Below are 23,065 nucleotides of genomic sequence, written 5' to 3' on the forward strand. Positions count from 1 at the left end.
GTGGCGGCGGGGGCGGGGAGCAGGGGGAGCTGTTGCCTGGGGCCTTGTGGGGGTCTCAGTGTGGGTCTGGGTGGGAGCCGTGATTTACGATGTACTTCATAAATGAGGAATGCCAGCCTGGGGGCTGGGGTGGGGGTGGAGCCGCTCTCCTGACACCCCTCACTCCACTGGCTGTCTGGCATGTCCTGTCAGGATACCCTGTCCCCTGGGGACAGCCGTGTTCTCCCTCCTGCAGCAGGTCCCGCCCATCTGCACCTGCCCACCGCCCTCGATCGCCAGCTCCAGGAGTGCTGAGTGACGGCCCAGACCAGAGCAAATCCAGAACTAAATTCTTTCCGGTTCTCTCTCTTTACAACTCAGCCCTCATTTACTGGGCATGAGAGTGATGGCAAATGTCTTTTTTTTCTCCCACTGCAGCAGGAGGGAAGTGGACGCGACTCTTGGAAACTTCCATCTAGACACCACTGTCCACAATAAGAGAAACTTAGGACTGATACAAAGATGAACTTCCAGCCGGGAAGGGATGTCAGTCTCCCAGGATGATGGGTGTGGTATCACCCTTCTCCATTCCCATATCTCACCTTGCCAGACAGAAAAAACTCGGAGTTCACGAAGGCGGGGAGTCAGGGGAGGGGTGGAGGTGAGGCGGGGAAGGAGAATGATCCAGAGTGTTGTCGGGTTTTGAACTCTGAAGGCTGTGCCAGTTTTGAACCTGTTCCTGTGAATCTCACCTGCATCCTTCTTGCTGCAGGCTGCCATTGTGGGTGAGGGTCCATCTTTGTGGGTGCTTAGCATGGGTCAGCCTGCCTCCCCTGGCCTGGCAGGACTGGTTTTTCCGGCTGGATGAAGGGTCGGTGAGGAATTGGCAGGGGCAGAGGGTTTTATGTAAATGCCCAGGGAGTGCTCTGGGAACCGGGAGGCCGGTTTTCCCAAAGGCACGTAGGGACTGGCAGCTCCCAATTAGCCAGGCCAGGTGATGTCAGCGCTGCTTTCCTGGGTGGCTGCGCCCACTCCGATTGGCCTTGGCAAGGGTTTCTGGCCATTACCTTCTCCCTAGGGTGGGCGGGGTGCCAAGGGGGCCGCCATACAGGAGGGAGGCCAGGTCCCTTCCCACCATAATCCCCAACCTAGGGCCTGAACCATGTGGTGGACCAGCCCTGGAAAGCGCTGTGAAAAACCATTCCAGACTTGATTGAAAAAAGCTTTAATGTGACTGGTATTCGAGCCCTTTCCCCAAACCAGAGAGGCTGGGGAAAACACAGTATGCTGGGCAGGTCCCAGAGGCTATTGCCACGGCAGCTGCCGGGAGGCCCTGCTAGCCAGGCCACCCCAACCTTGAGCTTCAATAAATATAGTACAAAGGGGTCACGCACCAAGCTGGGGAGATCAAGACCTGGGGTGCCAGAGAGGGCGTGTCACACCATCTGTGAACTTACACACACGTACTGCTAAGCACATACCCCTAGGACCATATACACACACAAACCCCCCTCTCGGACATCCTCACGTGGACAGGTACATACTATACACACATTGTCTTCAGACACACAGGACGGAGTGCACACACAGCTCCCTGACAGACACACACCAGGTTATGTGCACATGTCCCTTTCTCTCACTGTTTGGCTTGGAGCCTGGGTGTCCCTGCCCGACTCAGAGGAGTAGGGACGGGTCAGGTCTTCCTGGTCTCGGCCAGACTATACCCTGGTCTAGGGGCCAGGTGTGGTGGCGTTTGCCTGGCCGGCCATGCACTGGGTCGTGGTGTTGGGGTAGGCCCAGGAGGGGAAGGTGTGCAGGCTGAAGATGGGGTAGCTCCAGGTGTTGATGGCCAGCATGATGACCAGCACGCCGACGAGGTTGAGCAGGAAGCCCGCCCGGGCCTGGTTTGCAGAGAGTCGGTGCGAGTGAGCCAGTGCTGAGCTGGGCCAGCACCCACCCCTTCAGTGTCCGTAGGTGTCCAGGAGCTCTCACTAGCAAAACTCTTCCTTGGGAAGTCCTCCCTTGTGTCTAACCTGCAGCACTAAGCAATGCCTTTGCCTCTTGCTTTACTCCAAGTGCTAACAGGGGAAAGATATGCTCCTCATGAGCTTCCAGGGTCCTGGTCCCTGTTCCCTCTGAGTTCATCTCCCTGGGTGTGGCTGCTTGGCACCTTTGAACCTTCCCTAAATTCCTCACCCCTATCTCTTCCACTCACATGGCCTGGGCCTGGCAGGGCCTAAAGGTGCTATAACTGGGCGTCATGTCCCAACCTCCCTGCTGTTCCTTACCCCAGACAGGGTCCACTCTGAACTCTGACAGTCTCAGGGGCTTTATGCTACCTCGTAGTCCACCAAGATGGGAAGACAGAGCATGAAGGAGTGCTGAGACATTTGGGGTTCCTGCCACTCACCATATCAGACACTCTGAGGCCTCCGAAGGAGAAGACGATGGCGTTGGGCGGGGTGGCCACGGGCAGCATGAAGGCCAGGGAGGCGGCCAGAGTGCAAGGGAGCATGACATAGAGAGGGTGGAGGCAGATGGCCTGAGCCTGGAGAGGGAGACAGTGGGGCGGAGCTGTTAGCTCTCCTCAGCCCGGAGGGAAAGGTGTGGCCCTCAATTCTGCGCTTCTCACCCCAAACACACACTCTGGCCACGAACCACCACTTCTGCCTGAAGGTACTGGGTGACCTGGGAAGGGCCTCTTGACCTCTCTGGAGAGAATGACTGTGCAGCCCTGCCCTGCGGCACGTGGTGAGGGGAGGGGCCCATAAAATGGATCTCAAAGGGGCTCTGGGTATCATCAAAGGCTGCAGGAACGCACCTGGGAGGAAGGGGCTGGGGACGCTCCTGGGAGCAATGTCATCCCATCACTTCAGGAATGACCAGAACAGGGGCTGGGCTGGGGAGGTGGGTGAGGCCACTGGCCTCATCAGGATACTCAAGGGATGACGTCACCAGGGATAGGGTGAGTCAGGGTCCAGAGAGCTTTGGGCCCCAGTAGCTGGAGAGCCCGGGGAAGGGTAGAAGCTCAGAGGTCTTCTCCTGGAAATGAGAGGAGGTGCAGACAGGTCACTGTGACCCATAGGTGGGGTCCCTAGGTGGCGGTGGGCCTGAGGGCTGCCTGCAGGAGGTGCGCCTGTGGGGCTCGCTCACCATGGAGGCCAGGATGGGCATGAAGAGAGTAGTGGTGGCCACGTTGCTGGTGCACTCGGTGAAGGTGGCCACCAGGAGGCAGAGGATAAAGACGATGGCGGGAGCAGGCAAATCCTGCAGTGGGGTCAGCTTCTGCCCCAGCCACGCGGACAGGCCCGATTCCTGTGGGCACAAGAGGGTGGTGTGTGAGAGGCTGGGCTGCCTGGGCTCCTCGAGTGCCCTGCTGAGGCACTGGGAGGGTCCTCTTCCTGTCCACATCTCTCAAGATTTTTCAAAATCAAGAGCAGCTTGGGAGTCCCAGCCAGAACCTAGGGGCCATCTCTGCTGCTGAAGAACACAGTGTGGGGAGAAGGGACAGACGAGAAGCTCAGAAAGGGGGTCAAAGGATGTTCTTGGGAAACCTGGGACTTGGTGGGAGTAGAGACCTCTCCCGACCTCTCTCAGAAGGTCCCTGGCCAACCTTAGCCTCTGTCTGCCCCCTTGAGCCCAGTGGCTCTCATGGCAGTCCCAGAGGGAGAACGAGGAAGGGTCCTGGTGGAGATGAGCAGAGACTGATGAGGTGGGGGGAGTCCACATGGTCAGAAGAGCCCGGAGGTCTTGCGCTGTCCACATCTGTAATGCTAGAGTGTGAGCCATAGTGTGGCTACCCAGCGCCCAGCACAGGGCTTGGCACACAGTTGGTGAATGCTTGATGGATGAACTAACCTCAGACCTAGGAGTCCCTGGCACCAATCCCTGACTCTGGGAAGCTGCCTCCTGTGTGTGCAGTGAATGGGCTCAGTGGGGTGCAGGTTCCAGGATTTCCCTCTTGGGTGGAGGCCCTGGGAATGATTGATGCCCTCTTCCCTGAGCCTGGCTGGGTGTGATCACCGCGCCCCCTGGTGGCTGCAGCAGGCTGACCCTTTTCAACCCAAAGCCAGCTACTCCCAGGTGCTAGTCATTGCATTCTCTGTCCCCAAGGGATGAGGGGGTGGGTGAGTGCTTACCTAGAACAGTCTGTGCCCACCAGAGAAAGCTGCCCCCCCTTGGCTTTGAGAACCCAACCAGGAAAAGATCACTGTGGCTGGAGTTTCTTCCTCCTCTCTCAGAGGACACTCTAACCTCTCTCTAGCAGCCAAGCTGCAAAGATTCAGCCACCAGGGGGCTCCAGAATGGGATCGAGTCTCTCCTGTGAGGGACAGAAGTATGGCCCCTCTTTCCCTGCCACAGGGTCTCCCTGAAACGGGCTGTGGAGGGGTCGGGGTTCTCACCTCACTGCCCCTGGCCAGGGCAAAGCCACCACCCAGCAGGAGCATGATATTCCAGGGCATTTTCTCATTCACTGTCTTCCAGTTGAGAAGGGCAGGAGGGCCCTTCAGCTTCCCCGGTTTTCCTGCTCCCCAGGCACAAGAGGACGGGTCACCAAGAGTCAACAGGCCTTCCTTCCCTTCCACCTGGTGCCTCCTGTATGGGTCCCTGTCAGAGCTCAATGTGTGTGGGAGGGTCCCTGAGTCCTTGTGTCCTTGGCAAGTCACACCAGCCACTCAGGGCTTTGTCTACTCCTGCCAAATATGGTCTAAATGCATTTCATGCCGGAAGGCAGGGGCTGCCCGGAGGCCCTTCCCTGCCCCAGTCCAGGTGCTTACCTGGATCCTGAGTCAGCCCTGGGATCTTGGAGGGCATGATGAACATAATTATGCTGATGAAGATGGCCACTGTCCCATCGGACACGATGCTATGGGTGGGGCAGGGAGGGCAGGCTTAGTGGCTCAGGGCTGCTTAGGGATGCAAGGTGGAGGAGGTGGTAGAGAGGAGGCCCTCCCACAGATGGGCCAACTCCTTCTGGCAAGTGTCCCTTTCCCTCCCTCCAGAGTTACCTCCTGTTCTGCTCTGGGGGCCCTGTTTCCTTCCCTCCTTCTCACCTGGGGGCAGCTAGGTGAGCCCCTAAAGTATTCCCCTCCCTCCAGAATGCTCACCTTTTCCCTTTGTCGTCGGGAAAAGCCAGGTTGCCCCAGCCGAGGAAAAAGCCTGGCTCCCGAGTAAACCAGAGCAGCACCAGCAGGACAAAAAGGAATGTGACAGTAATTTCTGCAAAGGTCATAGAGCCCAGCTGCTTGTACTCTTTTTGGATGACTTGGAAGGCCGCCTTCTCTTGCTCCTGTGCCTGTCCGCCAATGCCAAAGTTCTTCCTGAAGCTGCAGGTAGAGGGGCAGGGGCAGCCCATGAGGGTCTGGCACTAGGCAGGGGAGCAAGGGGCTCTGGGTGTGTGATGCAGAGGCTGAGGCCTGCAGAGGCCTCCTCAGAGTCACTACACCAAGGCCCTGGATCCACCTAGTTTTCTGGGAGAGGAGCAGAAGACTTGGGGAGGGGGTCGTGAGGCAGAGACAAGGTTGGGGTTGGGGGCCAGGGTTTCCCATGTTTGGCCCTGCTCCATCTGCCCCACTGAACCCCTGTCCCTTCCCAGGTTGTCTTGAGCCAAGCCCTTCCCTGCCCAGAGTGAGGAGGACCTGGAGGCCCTGAACCCATGCATCTGTCTGGCTCTGACTCACTGTTCCCCACCTCCAACAGCTTTTCAGGAAATCCTCCCGTCTGTCTCCTACCAGATTCTGGGCCTCCTCTGCCAGCCCCACCCAGATCGTCCCCAGAGGCAAAAAAAAAAAAAAGGCTTTAGCCCATTTCTGTATGCCACTTACTTAACTCATGTTGACTTTTAACTTTTCACTTGGGCAAATCACGACTCCCCTGCTGGCTGGTGAGTTCCTCAAGGGCAAAACCCATGCTTCATTCGTCTTTGTATCCCCCATGGTGCCTGGCGCTGTGCTGGGCCCGCTGACTACCATCTTGCCTTGTACAAGTTCCCAACCTCAATCCATCCTCCTCTTACCTGCCCAAGCGATTTTTCTAAAGTACAGCAACAATGCTTAAAAACTTTCAGTGGCTCCCCACTGCTTGGGCAGGAAGGGCAAATAACTCATACCCCAATATGACTCATATCCATTCTCATATCCTGTACTCTTAGCAGACAGACTCAATTCCTACTGAGAGCTAGCAAGGTCTCACATGATTTTCAACTCAGAACTCTAGTGACTACAAGTAATTGAGGGTTATTAGTAGGAATAAAACCTATTTACTACTCGGCCTCAAGGACAAGTTTCTAACTCTTTTTTTTCTTATATATAGTTGTACTATAGTTTTATAAAAAGATTCTATTTATTTATTTATTTTTAGAGAAAGGGGAAGGGATGGGGAAGGGAGGGAGAATGAGAGGGAGAGAAATATCGATGTGCGAGAGATACATCAATCGGTTGCCTCTCACACACTCCCTACTAGGGACCTGGCCTGCAACCCAGGCATGTGCCCTGACTGGGAATCGAACCTGCAACCTTTCGGTTTGCAGGCCAGCACTTAATCCACTGAGCCACACCATCCAGGGCGAGGTTCTAACTCTTTATATGGCACAGGAAATTATCCAAAACCCTCCCCCTGCATATTCTTTAGCTTCATCTCCTGATACTCCTTTTTTTTTTAAAAAAAATTATTTTTTAGAGAGAGGGGAAGGGAGGGAAAAGAGAAAAACATCAATGTGCATGAAAAACATTAATTAGTTGCCTCTTGCATGCTCCCAACTGGGGGCCTGGCCTGCAACCCAGGCACGTGACATGACTGGGAATCGAACTGGCGACCCTCCAGTTCACGGGCTGGTGCTCAATCCACTGAGCCACACCAGCCAGGACCTCCTTTTTGTTCTTTATGTTTCAGCCACACAGAACTAGAGTTATCCCCAACATGTTGTGTTCTTTCTTGCCTCTGTGCCTTGGTACATGGTGTTCCCACTGCCTCGAATGCCTTTACCCTATTCTTTACCTGGCTGACTTCTAGTTGTACAAGATTCAGTTCAGGAGGCCTCTCCTCCAGGGGCTCTGGAGCCCCCACATTTGTGGGCTGTGCTCCCACAGCTCCTGGGCTTCCCGGTGTCATGGCCCCACCATGCCTTCACCCATCAGATGGGGAGCTCCAAGGGCAGGGACTGTGCCCAATGTCTTTTAGTGTTCTAGTGCCTAGCACGGGGCCAGGCATCCAGCAGGAGCACAACACATGCTTTTGTAACTGACCGTGCTCAGTGTGTTTTCCTTAAGCACCTACCAAAGGACTGTGGAGTGCTGTGGAATGGGACCTGGCCCGGGCCGCAGACCTGGTTTTCAGTCACAGCACTAGTGCACACATCTGGCTGTGTACCATTCCTTAAGCCCTAGTTTGCTCATCTGCTAAGTGGGATAATAATACTCTTGGCCAAGTAATTACCTCCAACGGGGGTGAGGGACTGAGGGGTGGCCAAGTGCACCAAGGGGCCTTGGCAGGGAGAGGCCTTCTCACTGGGATGGAGATTTTACCCTTTCCCACCACGGCTATCTGGGCACCCAAATGAAAGCTCCCAGGGGATGAGGGCAGGGACCTGGGCCTCTCTCACCCATTCTGCCACTTACCTGAAGCCCAGGAAGAGGACCTGAAGCCACAGCCAGGCAAGCAGCAGCAAGATGATCATGGTGGGGAAGGCAAAGGCGAACCAGGAGGCAAAATTCACCACATTGGCATTCTGCGGGAAGAGCCTGAAGGAGGACGCAGGCTACTATGTGACATTGGCGGCGACCACCAGGCCCCACTTTCCCCCAGCGAGAGTGCCTCGGTCACTCACTCATTGACCTGGCCTTGCAGTACCAGGTTGGGCGTGGTGCCAGTCAGTGTAGCGATGCCCCCGATACTGGCCGAGTAGCACACGCATAGGCTCATGCCCTGGGAAAAGCGGAGCTGTTCCTCATCCTTCTGTGACTTTGGCTTCAAAGGACCAGGTGGGACAGGCTGGACCTGCCCATTATCTGGGACCAAGAGAGAGCTCAGGTTGGGGAGTGCGCACGGGGTCAGCTCCAGGGATCATGGCTGGAGCTCCACGGCCCCTCGGGTGTAGGCAGGGTACCTTGTCAGTGAGCAGCCCAGATCTGGGCTGGTGGGGGGCAGAGACTGCCTCCAGGTCTGCAAGGGCCCAGCACTCCCTGGGGTCTCAGGTTAGGATGACCTCAGACACCATCTGGCCCACCCTCTCTTGAGAGAGGGAAACTAAGGCCTAGAAAAGGGCACAGGATCATCCAAAGCGCACAGGAAGAACAGAGCCTGGACCCCTGATGGTCCAGTCAGACTCCAGCTCTGCCTGCAGGGTGGCCCGGCATCTTGGTTTTGCCAGAACTGAGGGGGTTCCCAGCACATGGGACTCTCCATTTTAAAACCAGGAAAATCCCGGGGAAACCAGGACAAGTTGGCCATAGTGCTTCTTGCCTCCCTCTTCCCTTAAAGGATCCAAGATGACCACCCTTGGGAATGATGTCTCCTCAGACCCTCCCTGAGAGCTGAAGGGCTGGGGCAAGGTCCAGCCTCATTTTTCTCACCAAGTTTGGTCACTTCCTTCTGGGGACCTGCTTCCTGAAGTTCGAAGGTGGGGTTGTCCTTGCCGTCCTCAAGGTCCTGGCCCCTGGGGCCCTTGTGCAGCTGCTCCAGGACGGCGTGCGCGATGGGCACCATCATGGCCGTGGTGGCCGTGTTGCTGATCCACATGGACAGGAAGGCTGTGACCAGCATGAAGCCCAGCATCAGCCTAGGGACGGACGGACAGACTCACTGGTGTTCCAGCAATTGGGATTGGATACCCAGAATGCCACCGGCACCAGGTTCTACCCTCCTGATGTGTGGGAACTCACAGAGCGGGCCGCACCCCGACGATGAGGAGCACTTGGAGGGCGATGCGTTTGTGCAGGTTCCAATGCTCAACAGCAATGGCCACCATCAGCCCACCGATGAACAGGATATTGGTGTCCTTAAGGTACACGAGGCAGACCTGGCGGGCAGGGACAGCTGAGAGACAGGAAGACCCTGGGACCTCCTACTGGGCCCCTGGGCTTACGGGGTACAGCCACAGCATTCCCACAGACGGAAGTCGGTCTCTGGGCTCTTGGAACCAAATGGAAATCATCTTTGGATTGCTGGTAATTCAGTATTAACCAGGTTCCACTCTTCCTGCCAAACTCATCCTTCCTCTCCTCAGGAGTGGCTGGGAGAGAATCCAGCCTGATCCCACTCCTGTTTACAGCCAGGGGCTGGGAGATGATGTTTTAGTTCTGTTTCTAGGAACTAGAGGAGTGGTTCTTCGAACTGGCTAGAAATGAAATGCGTAGGCCCTGGCCCACATCTGCTGAATCAGAAACTCGGGGTGGGCCAGCAAACTGTGTTTTAACCAGCGCTCCCGTTTAAGAACACTCAAGTTTAAGAGCCACTGAGCTAGAGGAATCAAGCTCTTTGGCAGGATTTTCAGGCTCCTATTCCCCTGTCACCAGGCCTTTCCACCTCCCTGGCTTAACCCTAATCATTCCCACTGTGAATTAACTGGTGATACCAGCCTTGCACTCAGCACTTCTATAACGTCCTCCCGCTTTGTATTCTAGCTGACTCCTCCTTCGGTGCTCTCTGACCTGCCAAGCATGGACAGGGACCCCTCTTCTGTGTGGCCGGCTTCTGAGGGGGCTTCCTGAGTCACGGGCATCTAGGAGAAGACCCCATCTTCCCCAGAGCCCTTTCTCATGTGGACAGGTTGGGGGGGAGGGTGGCTTACCTCGGAGGCAGTCATTATGTCCATCATGGGGAACAGGACAATGGGCAAGAGGGCGGTGACAGCCAGCGGCAGAGCCTCCGTACTCCAGAAGAGAGCCATGAGGATGATGGAGTAGCCACAATAGGCTTTCTGTGGGCGGGAGGAAAGCAGCAGAGCTTTTGGAGGGGACAGGCCTGTATCCCAGAGTTGTCACTTCCTTTCCCCAGAGAAAACAGGCCATTGGTGACAGTGTGGAGAGAGCCCTCGAATCCCACAGTCACTGATCTTTGAGCCCCTGGTTCCATTTCCAAATGGAAATGAAAAACAAAGCAAGGCACTCCCCACTTTGTCTTTGACTTTGGGGAGCCCAGACATTATGATCCAGCCCCGCAGAAGGGGCTGGAGTAGGCTGTTAAGCCCCACCCAGCCCAAGGAGACTGCAGAGGGTCCAGGGGAGGGGCCCTTGATGAGATGGGGGCTGCCAGACTGGGGCCAGGGCAGTGTGGCCTGTGGCTGATACTTCTGGCTTTCTGAGAACCTGTAGAATGTATTTATTCGTATGATGATTTAATTAGCCTTTGTTCCCTCTGCTGCAAGGTAAGCTCGGTGAGGACAGTCAGTTTTGTGGCATCTGGATCCTCAGAGCTCAAGACTCAGCAGGCTTCAGAGCAAAGCTTTCCTGCATGAAGGGATCACCAAGTTTGGGAATGGCGGAAAACCATGGCAGGTGGCAATGCAGCGCCCAGCAACCCTGGCACGAGCACTGCCTGGCACAACTCTAGGAGGCATGGAAAGGTTTGTACAGGGAATTGTGGGGTGAACCCTGGGTCATAGTCTTGTGAGTCTTTGGGTACCAGAGGCTCTCCTTTCCATGACGAGACCTCCAAATCTGGAGAGGCCTGACCTTGGGCCCAGAGCAGAAATGAGAGTCAGACAGTCAACACCTGATGTCAGAGGCCCACCTTCAGTGACAGAACCTGTCTGCAGGGCTGACAGGGAAGGAGGTGGGGGAATCATTAGCCAGAAGGAAGCCTGGGTGGGGTGGGGACCAGTGCCTATATCCTTGTCTCCTCAGGGGCACCTGCCAATTCTTTGCCAAAAGAAGGCGCTGCGTGCTGGGATAGTGCGGCTGGGGGGCCTCATCTCTTACCCGTCTCAGCTGCCCTGCCCTCTTTGTTTTCCCCACCTTGCTACAGGTTGGGCTCACCCTTCAGTATCACAACCTCTTAGTACTCTGAAGCTGGGGGTGGGTTCCGGGGGGGTGGCCTGGGGGAGAAGAAGCTCCTGTTTCTGGAGCAATTCTTAGGAGCTGGTTGTTTTTTTGTTGTTACAGAAACTCCAACAGCCATTAAGGTGGGTGTGGTGGTCCCCTTGGAGATGAGCTCCAGAGGGTAAGTGGCTTGCTCAAGGCCACAAAACTAGGGAGCGGCAGAGGCAGTGAGGGACCCGGGAAAGGTGTCCGGCTGTACAGCCCCAGGAGACTTCTCCGCACCGTGTACGTATGTAACTGGAGGTCCCGGCGCAGTACAGAACACAGCCCTGCTGGAGAGCCAGGTCTGTCCGATGCCCGGCTCACTCTCTTTCCAATAAGCCTCCACCACCTCTCCTCACCCCAGGCGTGTGAACTCCTGGGCTCCAGGGGTGGGGCCACCTTGACCCTTGACCAGAGAGCCGCCCCCGCTTTTCCCCCTGATTCTGCTGAAGCTGCTGTTTCCTCAACCACTTTTTCACCTGCAAAGACTGAACCGGCCAGTTACTCATCCTCCCCTGGGGCTAAGGGCAGGCCGGCCCCTGTGGACCCTGACGTCCCCCCAAGGAGGGGGGCTGGGGCGGGCCATCACTCTGCTGAATCAAGAAGAAAGCTCTGCTAATCACCACAGCAGAAGGGGCCCGAGGACTGCCTGGTGCCAAGCATTGCTCCCCACGCTGAGCTTCAGAGGTGTTTTAATCGCATTTGGTTGCTCTCTGAGGTAATGACTGTTGTTCTCATTTCGCAGGTACAAAACCAGCGTGCAAATACATTAAGTCAATGTCTCAAAGTCACACAAACAAGTGGAGAAACCAGACTATAGGTTTTTGAGCCCCAGCTTTTACCTTCTACCCTGAGCTCAATCCCTTGCATTTGAGGAGTGGCCCCCAGCTTCAGGCTCACTGTAGCTACTGGGGCGTAGGGGGGACAGAATCCAAACAGAACTATCTACAGTGGGCCCTGGCACTTCCTGTTACCTGACTCTAGGCAAGTCCCTTCACTTCCCTGCCCCATTTCCACACTCCCGAAGGGGCCTGTTAGTAGTCAAACCTGCCCCTGTGAGCTCCGGTGTGTTCAGTCTCAGGCTCCCTTACTCGCATTACAACTTCTCTACGTCCCTCTGTGTCTGTATCCGTTTCTGGATCAAAGCCCAAAACTGGTTGCACAGCTCCATCCAGGAGCCTTCCTTGGCCCTGGTGGTCTGGCCCCGTGTCCCCATCCCACCTTCCTGGGGAGTCTGTCCAGCTGTAGCATAACTTGCTGACCTGTTCTTCCTGGTTTATGAGATTCTTAACTGGGCATGGAATTCCAAAAATCTGTGAAGTCCAGTGGGAAAACCCTCACTTGTTTGCTAACATCTACCTAAGATTATGAACGTAGGCAGCACAACTATGAATGGTTCTCTTGGCGATTTCCCCACAGGACTTGACTGTGGCTGTTAGCTATCAGATACCCACACAGATCGGTTGCTACAGTTATCTCAAAATGTATCTCGAAGTGGTGTTTACATTTGTCACTGTTTTGAAATCACGGTAGTCTTTGCACCAACCCCAGATCTTATTCAATGCATTCCTGAGGAAGCACTTATATCTGGATTGCAATGTTTTTTCATATTTTTATAGCTGAATTTCAAAATAATTGGTTTCCTTTGGTATCCTATGCATTTTATTTTGTGCATTTCAAAGCAATATTCTAAGAAGGGCCAGAGTCTTCACCAGATAGTCAAAAGTCAGTAGCTGTGGCTCAGAAATGGGTTAGAATTCCTGGGAAGAGAGAAAAAAAAATACTCACCTGGTACCAACTACTGAGGCCTCCCTGAATCACTTTGGGAATTTCCTAAACTTCCAGGCCCGCCCCTATGTGGGAGGGAGAAGGGAACTCTAGAAGCTGCAGCAATGCAGAGGGGAGCTGGCCTGGAGAGTTCTGGGGTCAGGCAGAGGTTCTCTCTCAGTTCATTCCCACATCTCCGTGTGACAGTGGGCCTCAGTACTCTCACTGAGAGGTGCGGAAACCGAGACTCAGGGAGTCTGGCATTGCCTGGTTGACATTTATTGGTTGAACCTTTGAGGGCCTGGGTTTGAGGTTGGGGAGCTGTTTATGTTCTGAGTCCGGTGCCAGCCCCTTGGGCATCCCAAGGAGAGAGCCCTGGGGATCCTTCTCCCTTGTCCTCACACATGTCCAATGTCAATCAATACCCATATCTTTAGAAGTGGGAACTTGGGGATCAAACCTGTTCATCAGACATTCATTCAACAAACATGCTCCCACTCCAGGTCTCCAGTTGTGCCAGTCCTTTGCCTCAGATGCTCCCATTTACTTCTCTCCAGCTCTGGGCCACTAGCCTGGTCCAAGCCTCAGCATCTGTCTCCAAGATTCCTGCACCAGGCACTCAATCTGTGGAGCCACCAGCCAGGGCTCTCCCAGCTTTTTTCTCTGGATAAGCAACACTGAGCATTTTCAGCTGCACACACATTTATCTCCGTTATGAGGCTTCCTTATCAACAAATGAGATGAAGAGAAACACCCACTTTACTGGGTCGTTATAAGGATAAGGGATGTAAACATGTAGCTGAAAACTATAAAGGACTGCAGATGGCAGTGAGCAGGTGGCAGCGTTAGTGTTGGGACAGAAATGTTGTCTTGGGCTGCTGGAGAACTAGGGTGAATGCAAAAGGTAGGAATGAAGATGACGGTGCCAGGAAGCCCAGGGCAGACTCTGGACCCTGGGTGTGGGCAAGGTGTGAGATCTGCGGGCATTGCGGCCTTTACCCGTTACGGGTACAGAGCAGCCTGTGGCTGTTGGGCAGCAGCAAATATGCCCACAGTCTTGGAGGGGTCACAACTTATTTCTCCTGGTAATTGAAGGTTAACCCAGGGCGGGGATGGACTGGCACATAGAGGGCTGCTCCCACTGGGCCCTCAGCCCCTGGCAACTAGGGATGCCGCTGGCAGTAAGCACTTCCGGGTCTGGAGAGAGAGGCGAGGCACTGGGTGGCAGATTGCCAAGCACTACTGCAAAGGAGAGACAGAGAGTGGGGTCATAGAGGAAAAGGGGCCTCTTCCCTGAGCCTCCCTCCTTCTGGGCTGAGGAAGGCTCCCAGAGAGGAGACGCTGCAGGGGCACTGAGGGATGACGAATCGGAGTTCAGTGGGAGGGAAGAGGTGTTGGGGTGAGGGAATAAGCACAGAGGGAACAGAATGAGATAAAAGGTTCAGGTGCATTCTCGGAGGGGTGTGATGCTGGGAAAGAGCCCTGTGTGCCCTGAGAAGGATGTAGGACTTTATTCAGAAGACAAGGATGGAGATGGGAGGCCCTTAAGGGTTTTAAGCAGAGAGAATGATATGGCTAGGTTGGTGTTTCTATTGAAAGATCACACTGATGCTATCATATGTGATTAAAAAAAATATATGTTTGCAAGTATATATGTACACAGACACATGAGGTCTGTCTGGAAAAAGTCCAGCCCAGTCATTTTGAATGTAACAGCCACACAGCACACGTACTCATTCAACGGCATCTACAGCCCCCACTGACTAGTACAGGGAAGCCGTCATTGCTCACACATGCGCATTCCAGTCCACTCTCCTTGGCTGCCAGGTCACACTGATGTTGTGCACATTGTTTTCATTACATTAACAATGGTTGGGTTTTTCCCAGACAGACCTCGTATGTACACATATATTTTAAATATCTGATTCAGGGGTTCTTATCCTTTTTTTGGTACCAGGATACCCTTGGCAGCCTGACGAAGACTTCCAACCCCTTAGAAAATACATTTTTTAAATGCATTAAGTAAAATACATAGGATTACAAAGGAAACCAATTATATTGAAATACAGTGATTGAAATATGAAAAATGGGTAAGAAAGTGATATATGTGACTCTCTCTTAATTAATAGACCTTCACTGGCTAACAGCTTCTGTAATTTCAAAGTCATGAGAACATAAACAATATATTTCAAGGTACCAGCAACAGCTCCAATGTGATATAAAAATATTTGTGATTTCTACTGGTGGCAAAGTCAAAGCTACCGTTACATTATTGTCATTTGTCATCTACATTCATGACAGAAGGAAATGCTACATTTTCTTTAGAGGTTATTGGCAATAAAATGTATTTTTTTTTCCATCCAAGTCCACAGCCCTCCTGAATTGTCCCCATAGGTCCCCAAGGGTGCGGAGTCCCTGCTCTGGAGGACGGACACCATGCTGGCCACTGAGACTACCCTCAGACAGGGCACTGGGGCAGAGTGCAGGAGGGGGACCTCTCCGTGTCACTTTTTTGTGTTTTGAAGTTTGTATGACATGCATGTGTCACCTAAATAAATCGATCACGTAAAGATGGAAATAGGGAGTTCACACCTGCTGTCTCATGGCAGATGGATCAGAAGACAGGATGAGAGGTTGGGAGGCCCCAGGAGGAGGGTCTGGGTGTCCAGTGGGGAGGTGGCAGGGGCTCAGAGCAGGTCATGGCAGTGGAGATGGGGGAAGAAGACAGACTCCAGAGATGGCAGGAGTTGGGAGACAGACAGAGGGTCTGGGTGGTGGCTGATCGGCTGAGTAGGAGGAACGGGAGGAAGGAAACTCCCAGGGGCCTGCCCTGGGTGTCTGCATGGCAGTGACCACGAGGGGAGAAGCCAGGCTGAAAAGACTTGGGGAAGGAGGCGCAGAGTGGGTAGGGGTGTGTGGTAGCCTTTCTAGGAATATTAGGCCCCTGCCAAATGCCTACTACCTTTGAGAGACTGAATATACAAAGGGAACGATGGCCAGTCCATGGATTAAAATATAAACTCTGCGGCAACCAGCCTAGGCAGCCAAACCACAGCGTCTCTAACAGTTGGCCCCAAACAGTCAAGACTGGCTCAAGGACCACCAGCTTCCCTCATTGTACCCCATACTCCCTATGCCCACTTCCAGCTCAGCACCAACCAGTGAAGGCCAAATACGCTCCCCTAACCAATTACACAGGACGTTCTGCTTCTAGTTAGCAACCTCCCATCCCTACACCTCCAGCTTCCCCCTGCCAACCGCCTCTAGTCAGGGAACACCTGAAGCCTTCCCTTTTCCACTCTGAAGTGTCTCCAGCCCCTGCCTGCCTGCCTTTGAGACTCTGCCTAAAGCAAGTGATGGTGGCTGACTTGCTTCCTATTCTTTGCCTGATATCATTTGGGTTATCTCGTTTATTTCTGCACCTTAATGTTCGTGAATTTGTTGCATCATATTCTGCTCTAAGAGGCCAAAGGGAAGCAATGGGTTCCTGAGTGTCAGAGGACACAATGGTAGGGGAGAGAATCCTGACCTCACAGCCTGAGCTGGAGCCCGGCCTGCCCGTGTCCACTAAAGAGCAAAACAGCTGTGACGATGAGCAAAGCATTCCCAAGCTCCTCTGCGCATGTGGGCCCCACAGCAGCCCTGGGCCTCACTGCTGGGTTGTATCCAGGAAACTGCACTGTTGAAGATTCTACTATGGTTTCCCTTCCTGACTTTCACTTAGCAGGTGCTAAGAAACATGGACAGCACTTGGTAATCCTGGGACAAAGTTCAAGCTGGGGAACCTTCTCTCCCTACTCCAGGGATTCCCCTGGCCCTGGAGGTTGGCTCCTTCTCCTAACCCTACTCCCACATACCCAGACGATTTGCCTCCACATAGTCCCAGTGCTGCACGGGGTCACACTTAGGGACCACACCTCACCATTCTGGTGGGGATGACCAGACACACTTCGCCTTCCTGTTTCGTAGGTGGAATCACCGAGGCCTAGGAGGGCTCATTTGAACACAAGTCATCTATGGAAAAGAAGTCAGGCATCTTCACAGTGCCTGAGGCTTGTTGTATTTTCCAGGGGCAAGGACTTCAGACAAGAGGCCAAGGGCAGAAAGAGTCATTGCTTATTGAGCCCTGAGTGCCAGATACTGCACGTGTTCAGGTTATCTGATTTCTTCCTGGCCACAGCCCCTTAACAGCGAGAGGCTTGGAGAGGCTTGATAAGGTCACACAAGCGCACATGCTACAGAGTGGATTTTGACCCACACCTGTCTGACACCCAAATCCCTGTTTTGGTCCCTGGACTCTGCCTTCTCAGCCAAGAGCCAGGAAGTCTCTAAAGGTAGAGGTGGTTTCCAGAACTGAGGTCCACATTCCTTGTATGGACAGTCTTCACGCCCGCAGTGAATCATCTGAGTCCTGAGTCCACCTCTGGGCTGCAGCGATAGCCTGCAGTAAGGGTACTTTAGTCACACAGGTTTCTAAGTGTGCGTGCGCGCACACATTCGGTTCTTAGGAGGACAGGTGACCCAGACTAAGGAATTCCACCTTCTGTTCTCACTGTAAATACAATATAGATTTCGGCTAAGCTCTGTCCCCGCAGACATTGTGCCACTGGGAGACTGTTCGTAGGTCCCCTTGGGTTTTGGGAGACGTGTGTGGGTTTGATTCTGACTTACTAGCTGATTGACTCCTGAGCAAGTATTTACCCCAACACGGGCCCTCAGCATGAAACCCGCACTCCTTCCCTTGACCTTATAGGGCTGACATTGGCTGACCTCTTCTTGCCTCCTCTCTAAACTAAACTGAAGCCGTCGTCCCCTCCCCTCGGCCCCTCTGCCACCGTAGCTGCGTTTATTCCTCCACCTTCTGAACTCAGCCCTGGCCGCAGGCCTTTGTGTCCTGTGTTCTGCTTGAACGCCTCTTTGCTGGGCTGTCCCGGGTTGGCTCCTACTTGCCATGCTGGTCCTTGGGTAAATAGCAGCACCCAGGAGGCCTTCCTTGAGCACTTTATCTAGAGCAGCCCCTCCCTAAGCCACAGACACTGCCGGCTGTTTGGTTTTCACAGCATGGACGATAACGCTTTCTGTGTGTCTTTCTGCTTTCCCACCACACCCCCCACCAAAGCTCCCACACAGTGCCTATCACACACTGCGTGTTCCTTAAGAAGTGAATGAATGACCGAATGGAGGTGAAGTTTCTGGCAGACTGGTTGTGCCTCTTTGCTGTATGGTTGCAGGATTGGGGGAGCAGTGAGAAGGCTTCAGGTCCACTGTCCCCCACCCGCTGGGACCACCAGGAGATGACAAGCATTTTAAGGATTCTGTAGCTATTCCTCCAGCCCCTTCACCTGGCCTTCCCTCTACGGATGCCTCTGACTGTTGGAATCTCACTCAGCCTTCAAGGCCCAACTCAAATGCCACGTGCCTTGCATTCTCCCTTGACTCCCTTGGAAGAATTTTCGCTCTCCTCTGAGCTCCTGCAGGCCTCTGGCTGTACCTCTGTGTACACACGTGTTCCTCTACACTGAGGACGACTTGAACAGACATCTGCAGTCTTTGTCGGCAACCTGCGGCACAGAGCAGGAGCTCAACGACGTCCTGGACTGGCGGGCAGTGGAAGGGTTGGCTGACAGCTGGGTGAACCTTGGAGGCAGATGGCTCAAGATCTAAAGCCCATCAGGGCCACCACCCTGCATCCCTGGACAGCCTCAGACCAAGACCCCATGATCAGGTTCCAGTGCAGACTTTGTCTTTTACTAGCTGGGACTTCAGGCAAATTACTACTTTGGGTCTAAATTTACATGTCTGTAAAGTGGATTAGCGCTTTGAAGTGCTTGGCACAATGACTAGCACATCAAAAAACTCAAGCCCTGGCTGGGTAGCTCAGTTGGTTAGAGCATCGTGCTGATATCCCGAGGTCGCCGGTTTGATCCCCGGTCAAGGCACATACTAGAACCAGTGAGTGCATAAATAAGTGGAACGGGAAATTGATGTTTCTCTCTTTGTCTCTCTCCCTCCCTCTCTCTCTCTGCCCCCTCCCTTTACCTCTCCCATCCTCTCTCTCTCTCTAAAATCAATTTAAAAAATAGAAAAACTCAATAAATAAATGTCAACATTATCATATGGACACAGGTCGGAGCCTACCCTGGAACTACTCCACCCCAGTTCAGGGACCAGGGGCATGGAATTCAGCTCAGGAACTCACACAGAGAGCAGGGACTCAGCAGGAATTCAGGACAAGGCCCTATTTGCCTACACTCCTTCCTCCCTCCTTCCCTTCATCCACAGGTGTTTGCTGAGCACCCACTACGTGCCGGGCACTGCGGATTCTGCCTGGAAAAAGACAAAGTCCCTGTCCTCGTGGAGCCTGCATTCTAACACAGGAAGTCAGAGAATAAATAGAAAATAAGCAGATATATCATTTCAGACAGTAAAGCCCTCTAAATAAAATCACGGGGTTTTGTAATAAAGAGTGACTGGGGGTGATCAGAGAAGGTCTTTCTTATTTAAGCTGAAACCTAAGGAGTGAGGAGAAAGAAGCATCTGGGAGAAGAACACTCCAGGCAGGGAGAGGAGCAATTTGAGGAGCAGGGAGAAAGGTGGAGGCACTGGAGCAGAGTGGACAGGAGAGAGGACATTGGGCATGGAGACGAAGGGGTCTGTGGGGGTGGGGCCCCATGGACGGGTGGGTGCCCTCAGAGGTTTGGATTTTATGTGAAGTTTGGTGGGAAGCCAGTGTGGGGTTTTGAGCAGGGTAGCGACATGATCTTATGTTTTGAAAAGACCAGGTGGCGGGGTGAAGGATGGGATAAGCGAGAAATGATGGAGGCCCAAACAAGAGTGGAGCCAGTGGAAAGTGATCCCATTCAGAGTACTTTGGGGATGTCGAGGCAGCAGGACCTGCTGGTGCGTGTGGAAGTGACAGAAAGAGAGGAGTCAGGAACGGCTCCATCGCAGACGGTTGATACATATTGATGAGTGAGTGAGACTGCAGGAGGAGCCAGCAGGAAAAGATGGTCAGTGAAGGCTGTTTTGGACACGTAAAGTGTGCGCTGCCGAAAGAGAATACGCAGGCGGAAGAGTCTAGTGTTAGTTGGATAATACGAGTTTAGAGGCTGGGCTTGCAGATTGGGGACTCATCAGCACGGAGATGCTTATTTATTTATTTTTACTCCTCACTCTAGGATATGTCTATTGATTTGAGAGAGAGAGAGAGAGAGAGAGAGAGGCGTGAAAGAGAAACATCATCAGTTGCCTTCCACGCGTGCCTAGACCGGGGATCCAAATGGTAATTTGGGTACGCACCCCAACTGGGGATGGAACCTGCAACCTTTCTGACCTATGGGAGGACGCTCTGACCAACTGAGCCACCTGGCCAGGGAGAGATACTCTTTTAAAGCACGAGACAGCAAAAGATCACCTGGGTAAGAATAAATGAATAGGAAGGAAAAGCCAGGAAAAAGCTGAGGGGGAGGAAAACCAGGAGAAGGTGTCACCAAAGCGAAAAGGAGACAGTATTGCAAAGAGGGGCTGACGAGCTGTGACAAGTGCGGTTGAGGGTTTGAGGTGGGTGAGTATGGCCCAGAGGTTTGGTGACAGGGAAGCTGAGGGGACTCAAAGAAGAGCCCTCTGGGTGGGTAGGGTCTTGGAGACTGGAGCCATCTCAGGAGAGACGTGTGCAGTGCAGAGGGTCTTGGAGGCCTTCCCTGTGAGAGGGGAGAGAATGGAGGCGTATGTGGCGGGGATGTGGGGTCAGAGGAGGGTTTTGCTTGTTTTTTAAGACGGGAGATATTACAGCGTGTGTGTGTGTGCTACCGGGAGAGATCAGGAAGAGAAGGGGAACTGGATGTAGGAGAGAGAGAAGGTAATTACAGGAGCAAAGCCCTAGAGAGGGGCTGGGAGCCAGTGTCGCGGCGGAGGGGCTGACCTCCGTAGGTAGGACGGGGGACAGGTCATCCGAGTCAGGGCAGGGGAGGCATGCCTGTGGGCAGAAGCTGGGTGCAGCGCAAGGAAGATGGAGGCTCCCGATGTGTTGTACTCCCGCCAGGAGGCCTGGCTTCTAGTACTGACTGAGGCTTTCCTGTGTGACCTTGGGGAAGTTGCTGACTCTTTCTGGGCTGTGCTTTCCTGGGGTAAAATGAGAATCACAGTCCCTGTCTGTCTCTTCTCCTGGGGCTATAACACATTTGGCCCAGCCTGCCACTGGCTTTGGCTTGAGACCAAGGTCGTCTCAAAAGTCCACCAAGCCTTGCCACCTAGCAGCTGTCAGGGGCCCAGTGGCTGTGCCCCTCCACCTCCAGTCTCCCACCCCCTTGGGACAGCATGAATGAAAAGCCTGCCTCAGTCTCCCTATCTGTGGCAGAAGGAGGAAAATGGCTCAGTGGGAAGTTCTGGGGCTGTGGGGTGGGGCCAGGGCCACGATCCTGTCAGCCTTCCAGAGGTAGCGTGTGGACAGAAGACAACACAGGCTTTGGAGCTAGACCACACCCCCAGCTCTGCCACTTTCTGATCGTGTGATCTGCCAGAGGGGGATTTACTGTGAAGCTTGAGTTTCCAGGCCCTTGTCCTAAATAGCCCCTTCCCCAAGCCCTGCACTAATTTTCAATTTGTAATTTTGTGTTCAGAAGACCCCCGAAGTGCATAATACCTGGGGTCAGGGGGCCGGAGGCAGTGGCCCCTCCCCCTCCATCCAGGGTGTCTGTGATGCCCGGACAAGGTCCCACCTCCTCCTCAGCAGACAGCTGTTAGGGTCACAGGTGAGTACCTTCTCTTTCTCTTTATACTCTCTCTCTTTTTCTTTTGAGTGTGTTTGGTTTTTTCTTTATTTTTATTGTTGACACTATTTGTTTACACTCTCAATGGCACAGACCGCCTGAGACCAGGTTCACCCTATTCCCCTTCTGTCCCCTCCAGCGGCTAGCCCCTCTCATTGACCACTAAGCCTAGTCCGGGGCAGCATTGGCACATAGGAGGCAGATAACCTCCTCTGCTTCCACCTGCGCCTCTTTTACCGTAACTGGCTTCCTAACTCCCAAGGCAGTAGATTGCAAGTGCACCTAAAAAGCTCACAGTGGGCTCCTACTACTGGGCGGCAAGCAAATGCCCCCCTTGATCTGTTAACCCTCATCCCTCAGGAAGGCCAGGAGACTGTAGCCTCACTTCCAGGCTAGGAGAGATGAGTAGGTTAAGCTGGCCTTAAGGATCCCCAACCCTGGCCCAAACAGTCCCTCTCCTGCCCTCCTAGAGCTTCTCTGTGCCCAGAACCCCAAATCCTTACCTTATCGGGGATGACGATGGGCAGAGGCAGCAGGAGAATGGGCAGGATCAACACAATCAGGTAGAAGCGATAGGCCCACAGGGCCTGCCAGCAGGTGGCCATGGTGTGGACCCAGAAGGGCTGCTGGAGCCACGGTCTCTCCGGAATCCAGGGAGCTGAAGGGCTGACTAAAGCAGGTAGGTGGCCAGGGCAGGCTTATATAAAGCTGGTGGAGCGTTAACCATTGACCCACCCTGGCAATTAGTGTTTTTGGAGTCCGGGGGTGAGAGTAAGGAGGAGGGACTTGCAGGAAGTATAAAGATCAGGAAGACTTTGCAGAGAAAGGGAGGAGGGTGAGATCAAGGAGTAAAAGCTTCAGGCTCTTTTAAGAAGTTAAACACAGAATTAACTCCTTCTGTCCATGAAGGCTTTATAAGGGCTTTGGCTGGAGGAGCAGGAGAAGGAAGGTTACCTGGGAATCCCCACGGCTGGGCTCCAGAGGGCAACTCCCTGAGCTACCTCCCCAGCCCAGCCTTTGCTCCCTCCTTTTATTCCCCAAAACATGCTCTCGTGAACTGTTTATTCAGGGCGCTGGGCGGGGCAGCCTTGCCCTCTAGGAGTTTCCAGTCTAAGACTGTGCCAAGGCCTGGAGTGAGCCCTCCTCTTCCTTCCCAGCATTTAGGAAACTGCAAAGCTATTAGTCCGGACTGTCCCTTACGAAATTCGTGATGTTGATCAACAGACTTAAGCTCTCAGAGTAGCCACTTCCTCGTTCTGCTGCAGTATCTTCCTATCACGAGGCTCAAATTAGACAATTGATGGTAAGTTGAGCTTTGATATGTGGTAGGTATACAATAAAGTTTAGGGTTTTGGGGCTTTTTTTTAGGTTTTTTCCTGAACTGCCATGGGGGACCAGCAAAGGTTGTCTCATATTTTGGAAATAATCTCTCCATTTGTTCATTATCCATCCATCCATCCATCCATCCATCCATCCATCTAACCATCAAACAAGTATTTGGCACTGATTGTATACTCAGCCCCTTTCAGTGCT

At 53.6% G+C, this 23,065-nt stretch overlaps 1 protein-coding gene across 1 annotated transcript; it reads right to left on the minus strand.

Moving 5' to 3' along the window:
* Nucleotides 1-1,188: 1,188 nt before the first annotated feature.
* On the minus strand, nucleotides 1,189-22,473 carry SLC13A2 (solute carrier family 13 member 2). The gene is made up of 12 exons (XM_024564773.4): nucleotides 22,036-22,473; nucleotides 9,767-9,895; nucleotides 8,859-8,995; nucleotides 8,550-8,755; nucleotides 7,805-7,985; nucleotides 7,596-7,718; nucleotides 5,088-5,306; nucleotides 4,758-4,846; nucleotides 4,383-4,504; nucleotides 3,133-3,294; nucleotides 2,390-2,527; nucleotides 1,189-1,880 (listed from the first exon to the last, which is right to left on the minus strand). Exons 1-12 carry the CDS (start codon nucleotides 22,135-22,137, stop codon nucleotides 1,710-1,712), a joined length of 1,779 nt encoding a protein of 592 aa, XP_024420541.1. The 5' UTR covers nucleotides 22,138-22,473; the 3' UTR covers nucleotides 1,189-1,709.
* Nucleotides 22,474-23,065: the final 592 nt, after the last annotated feature.

This window comes from Desmodus rotundus, chromosome 9 (genome assembly GCF_022682495.2).
Source record: "Desmodus rotundus isolate HL8 chromosome 9, HLdesRot8A.1, whole genome shotgun sequence".
NCBI classification, from domain to species: domain Eukaryota; kingdom Metazoa; phylum Chordata; class Mammalia; order Chiroptera; family Phyllostomidae; genus Desmodus; species Desmodus rotundus.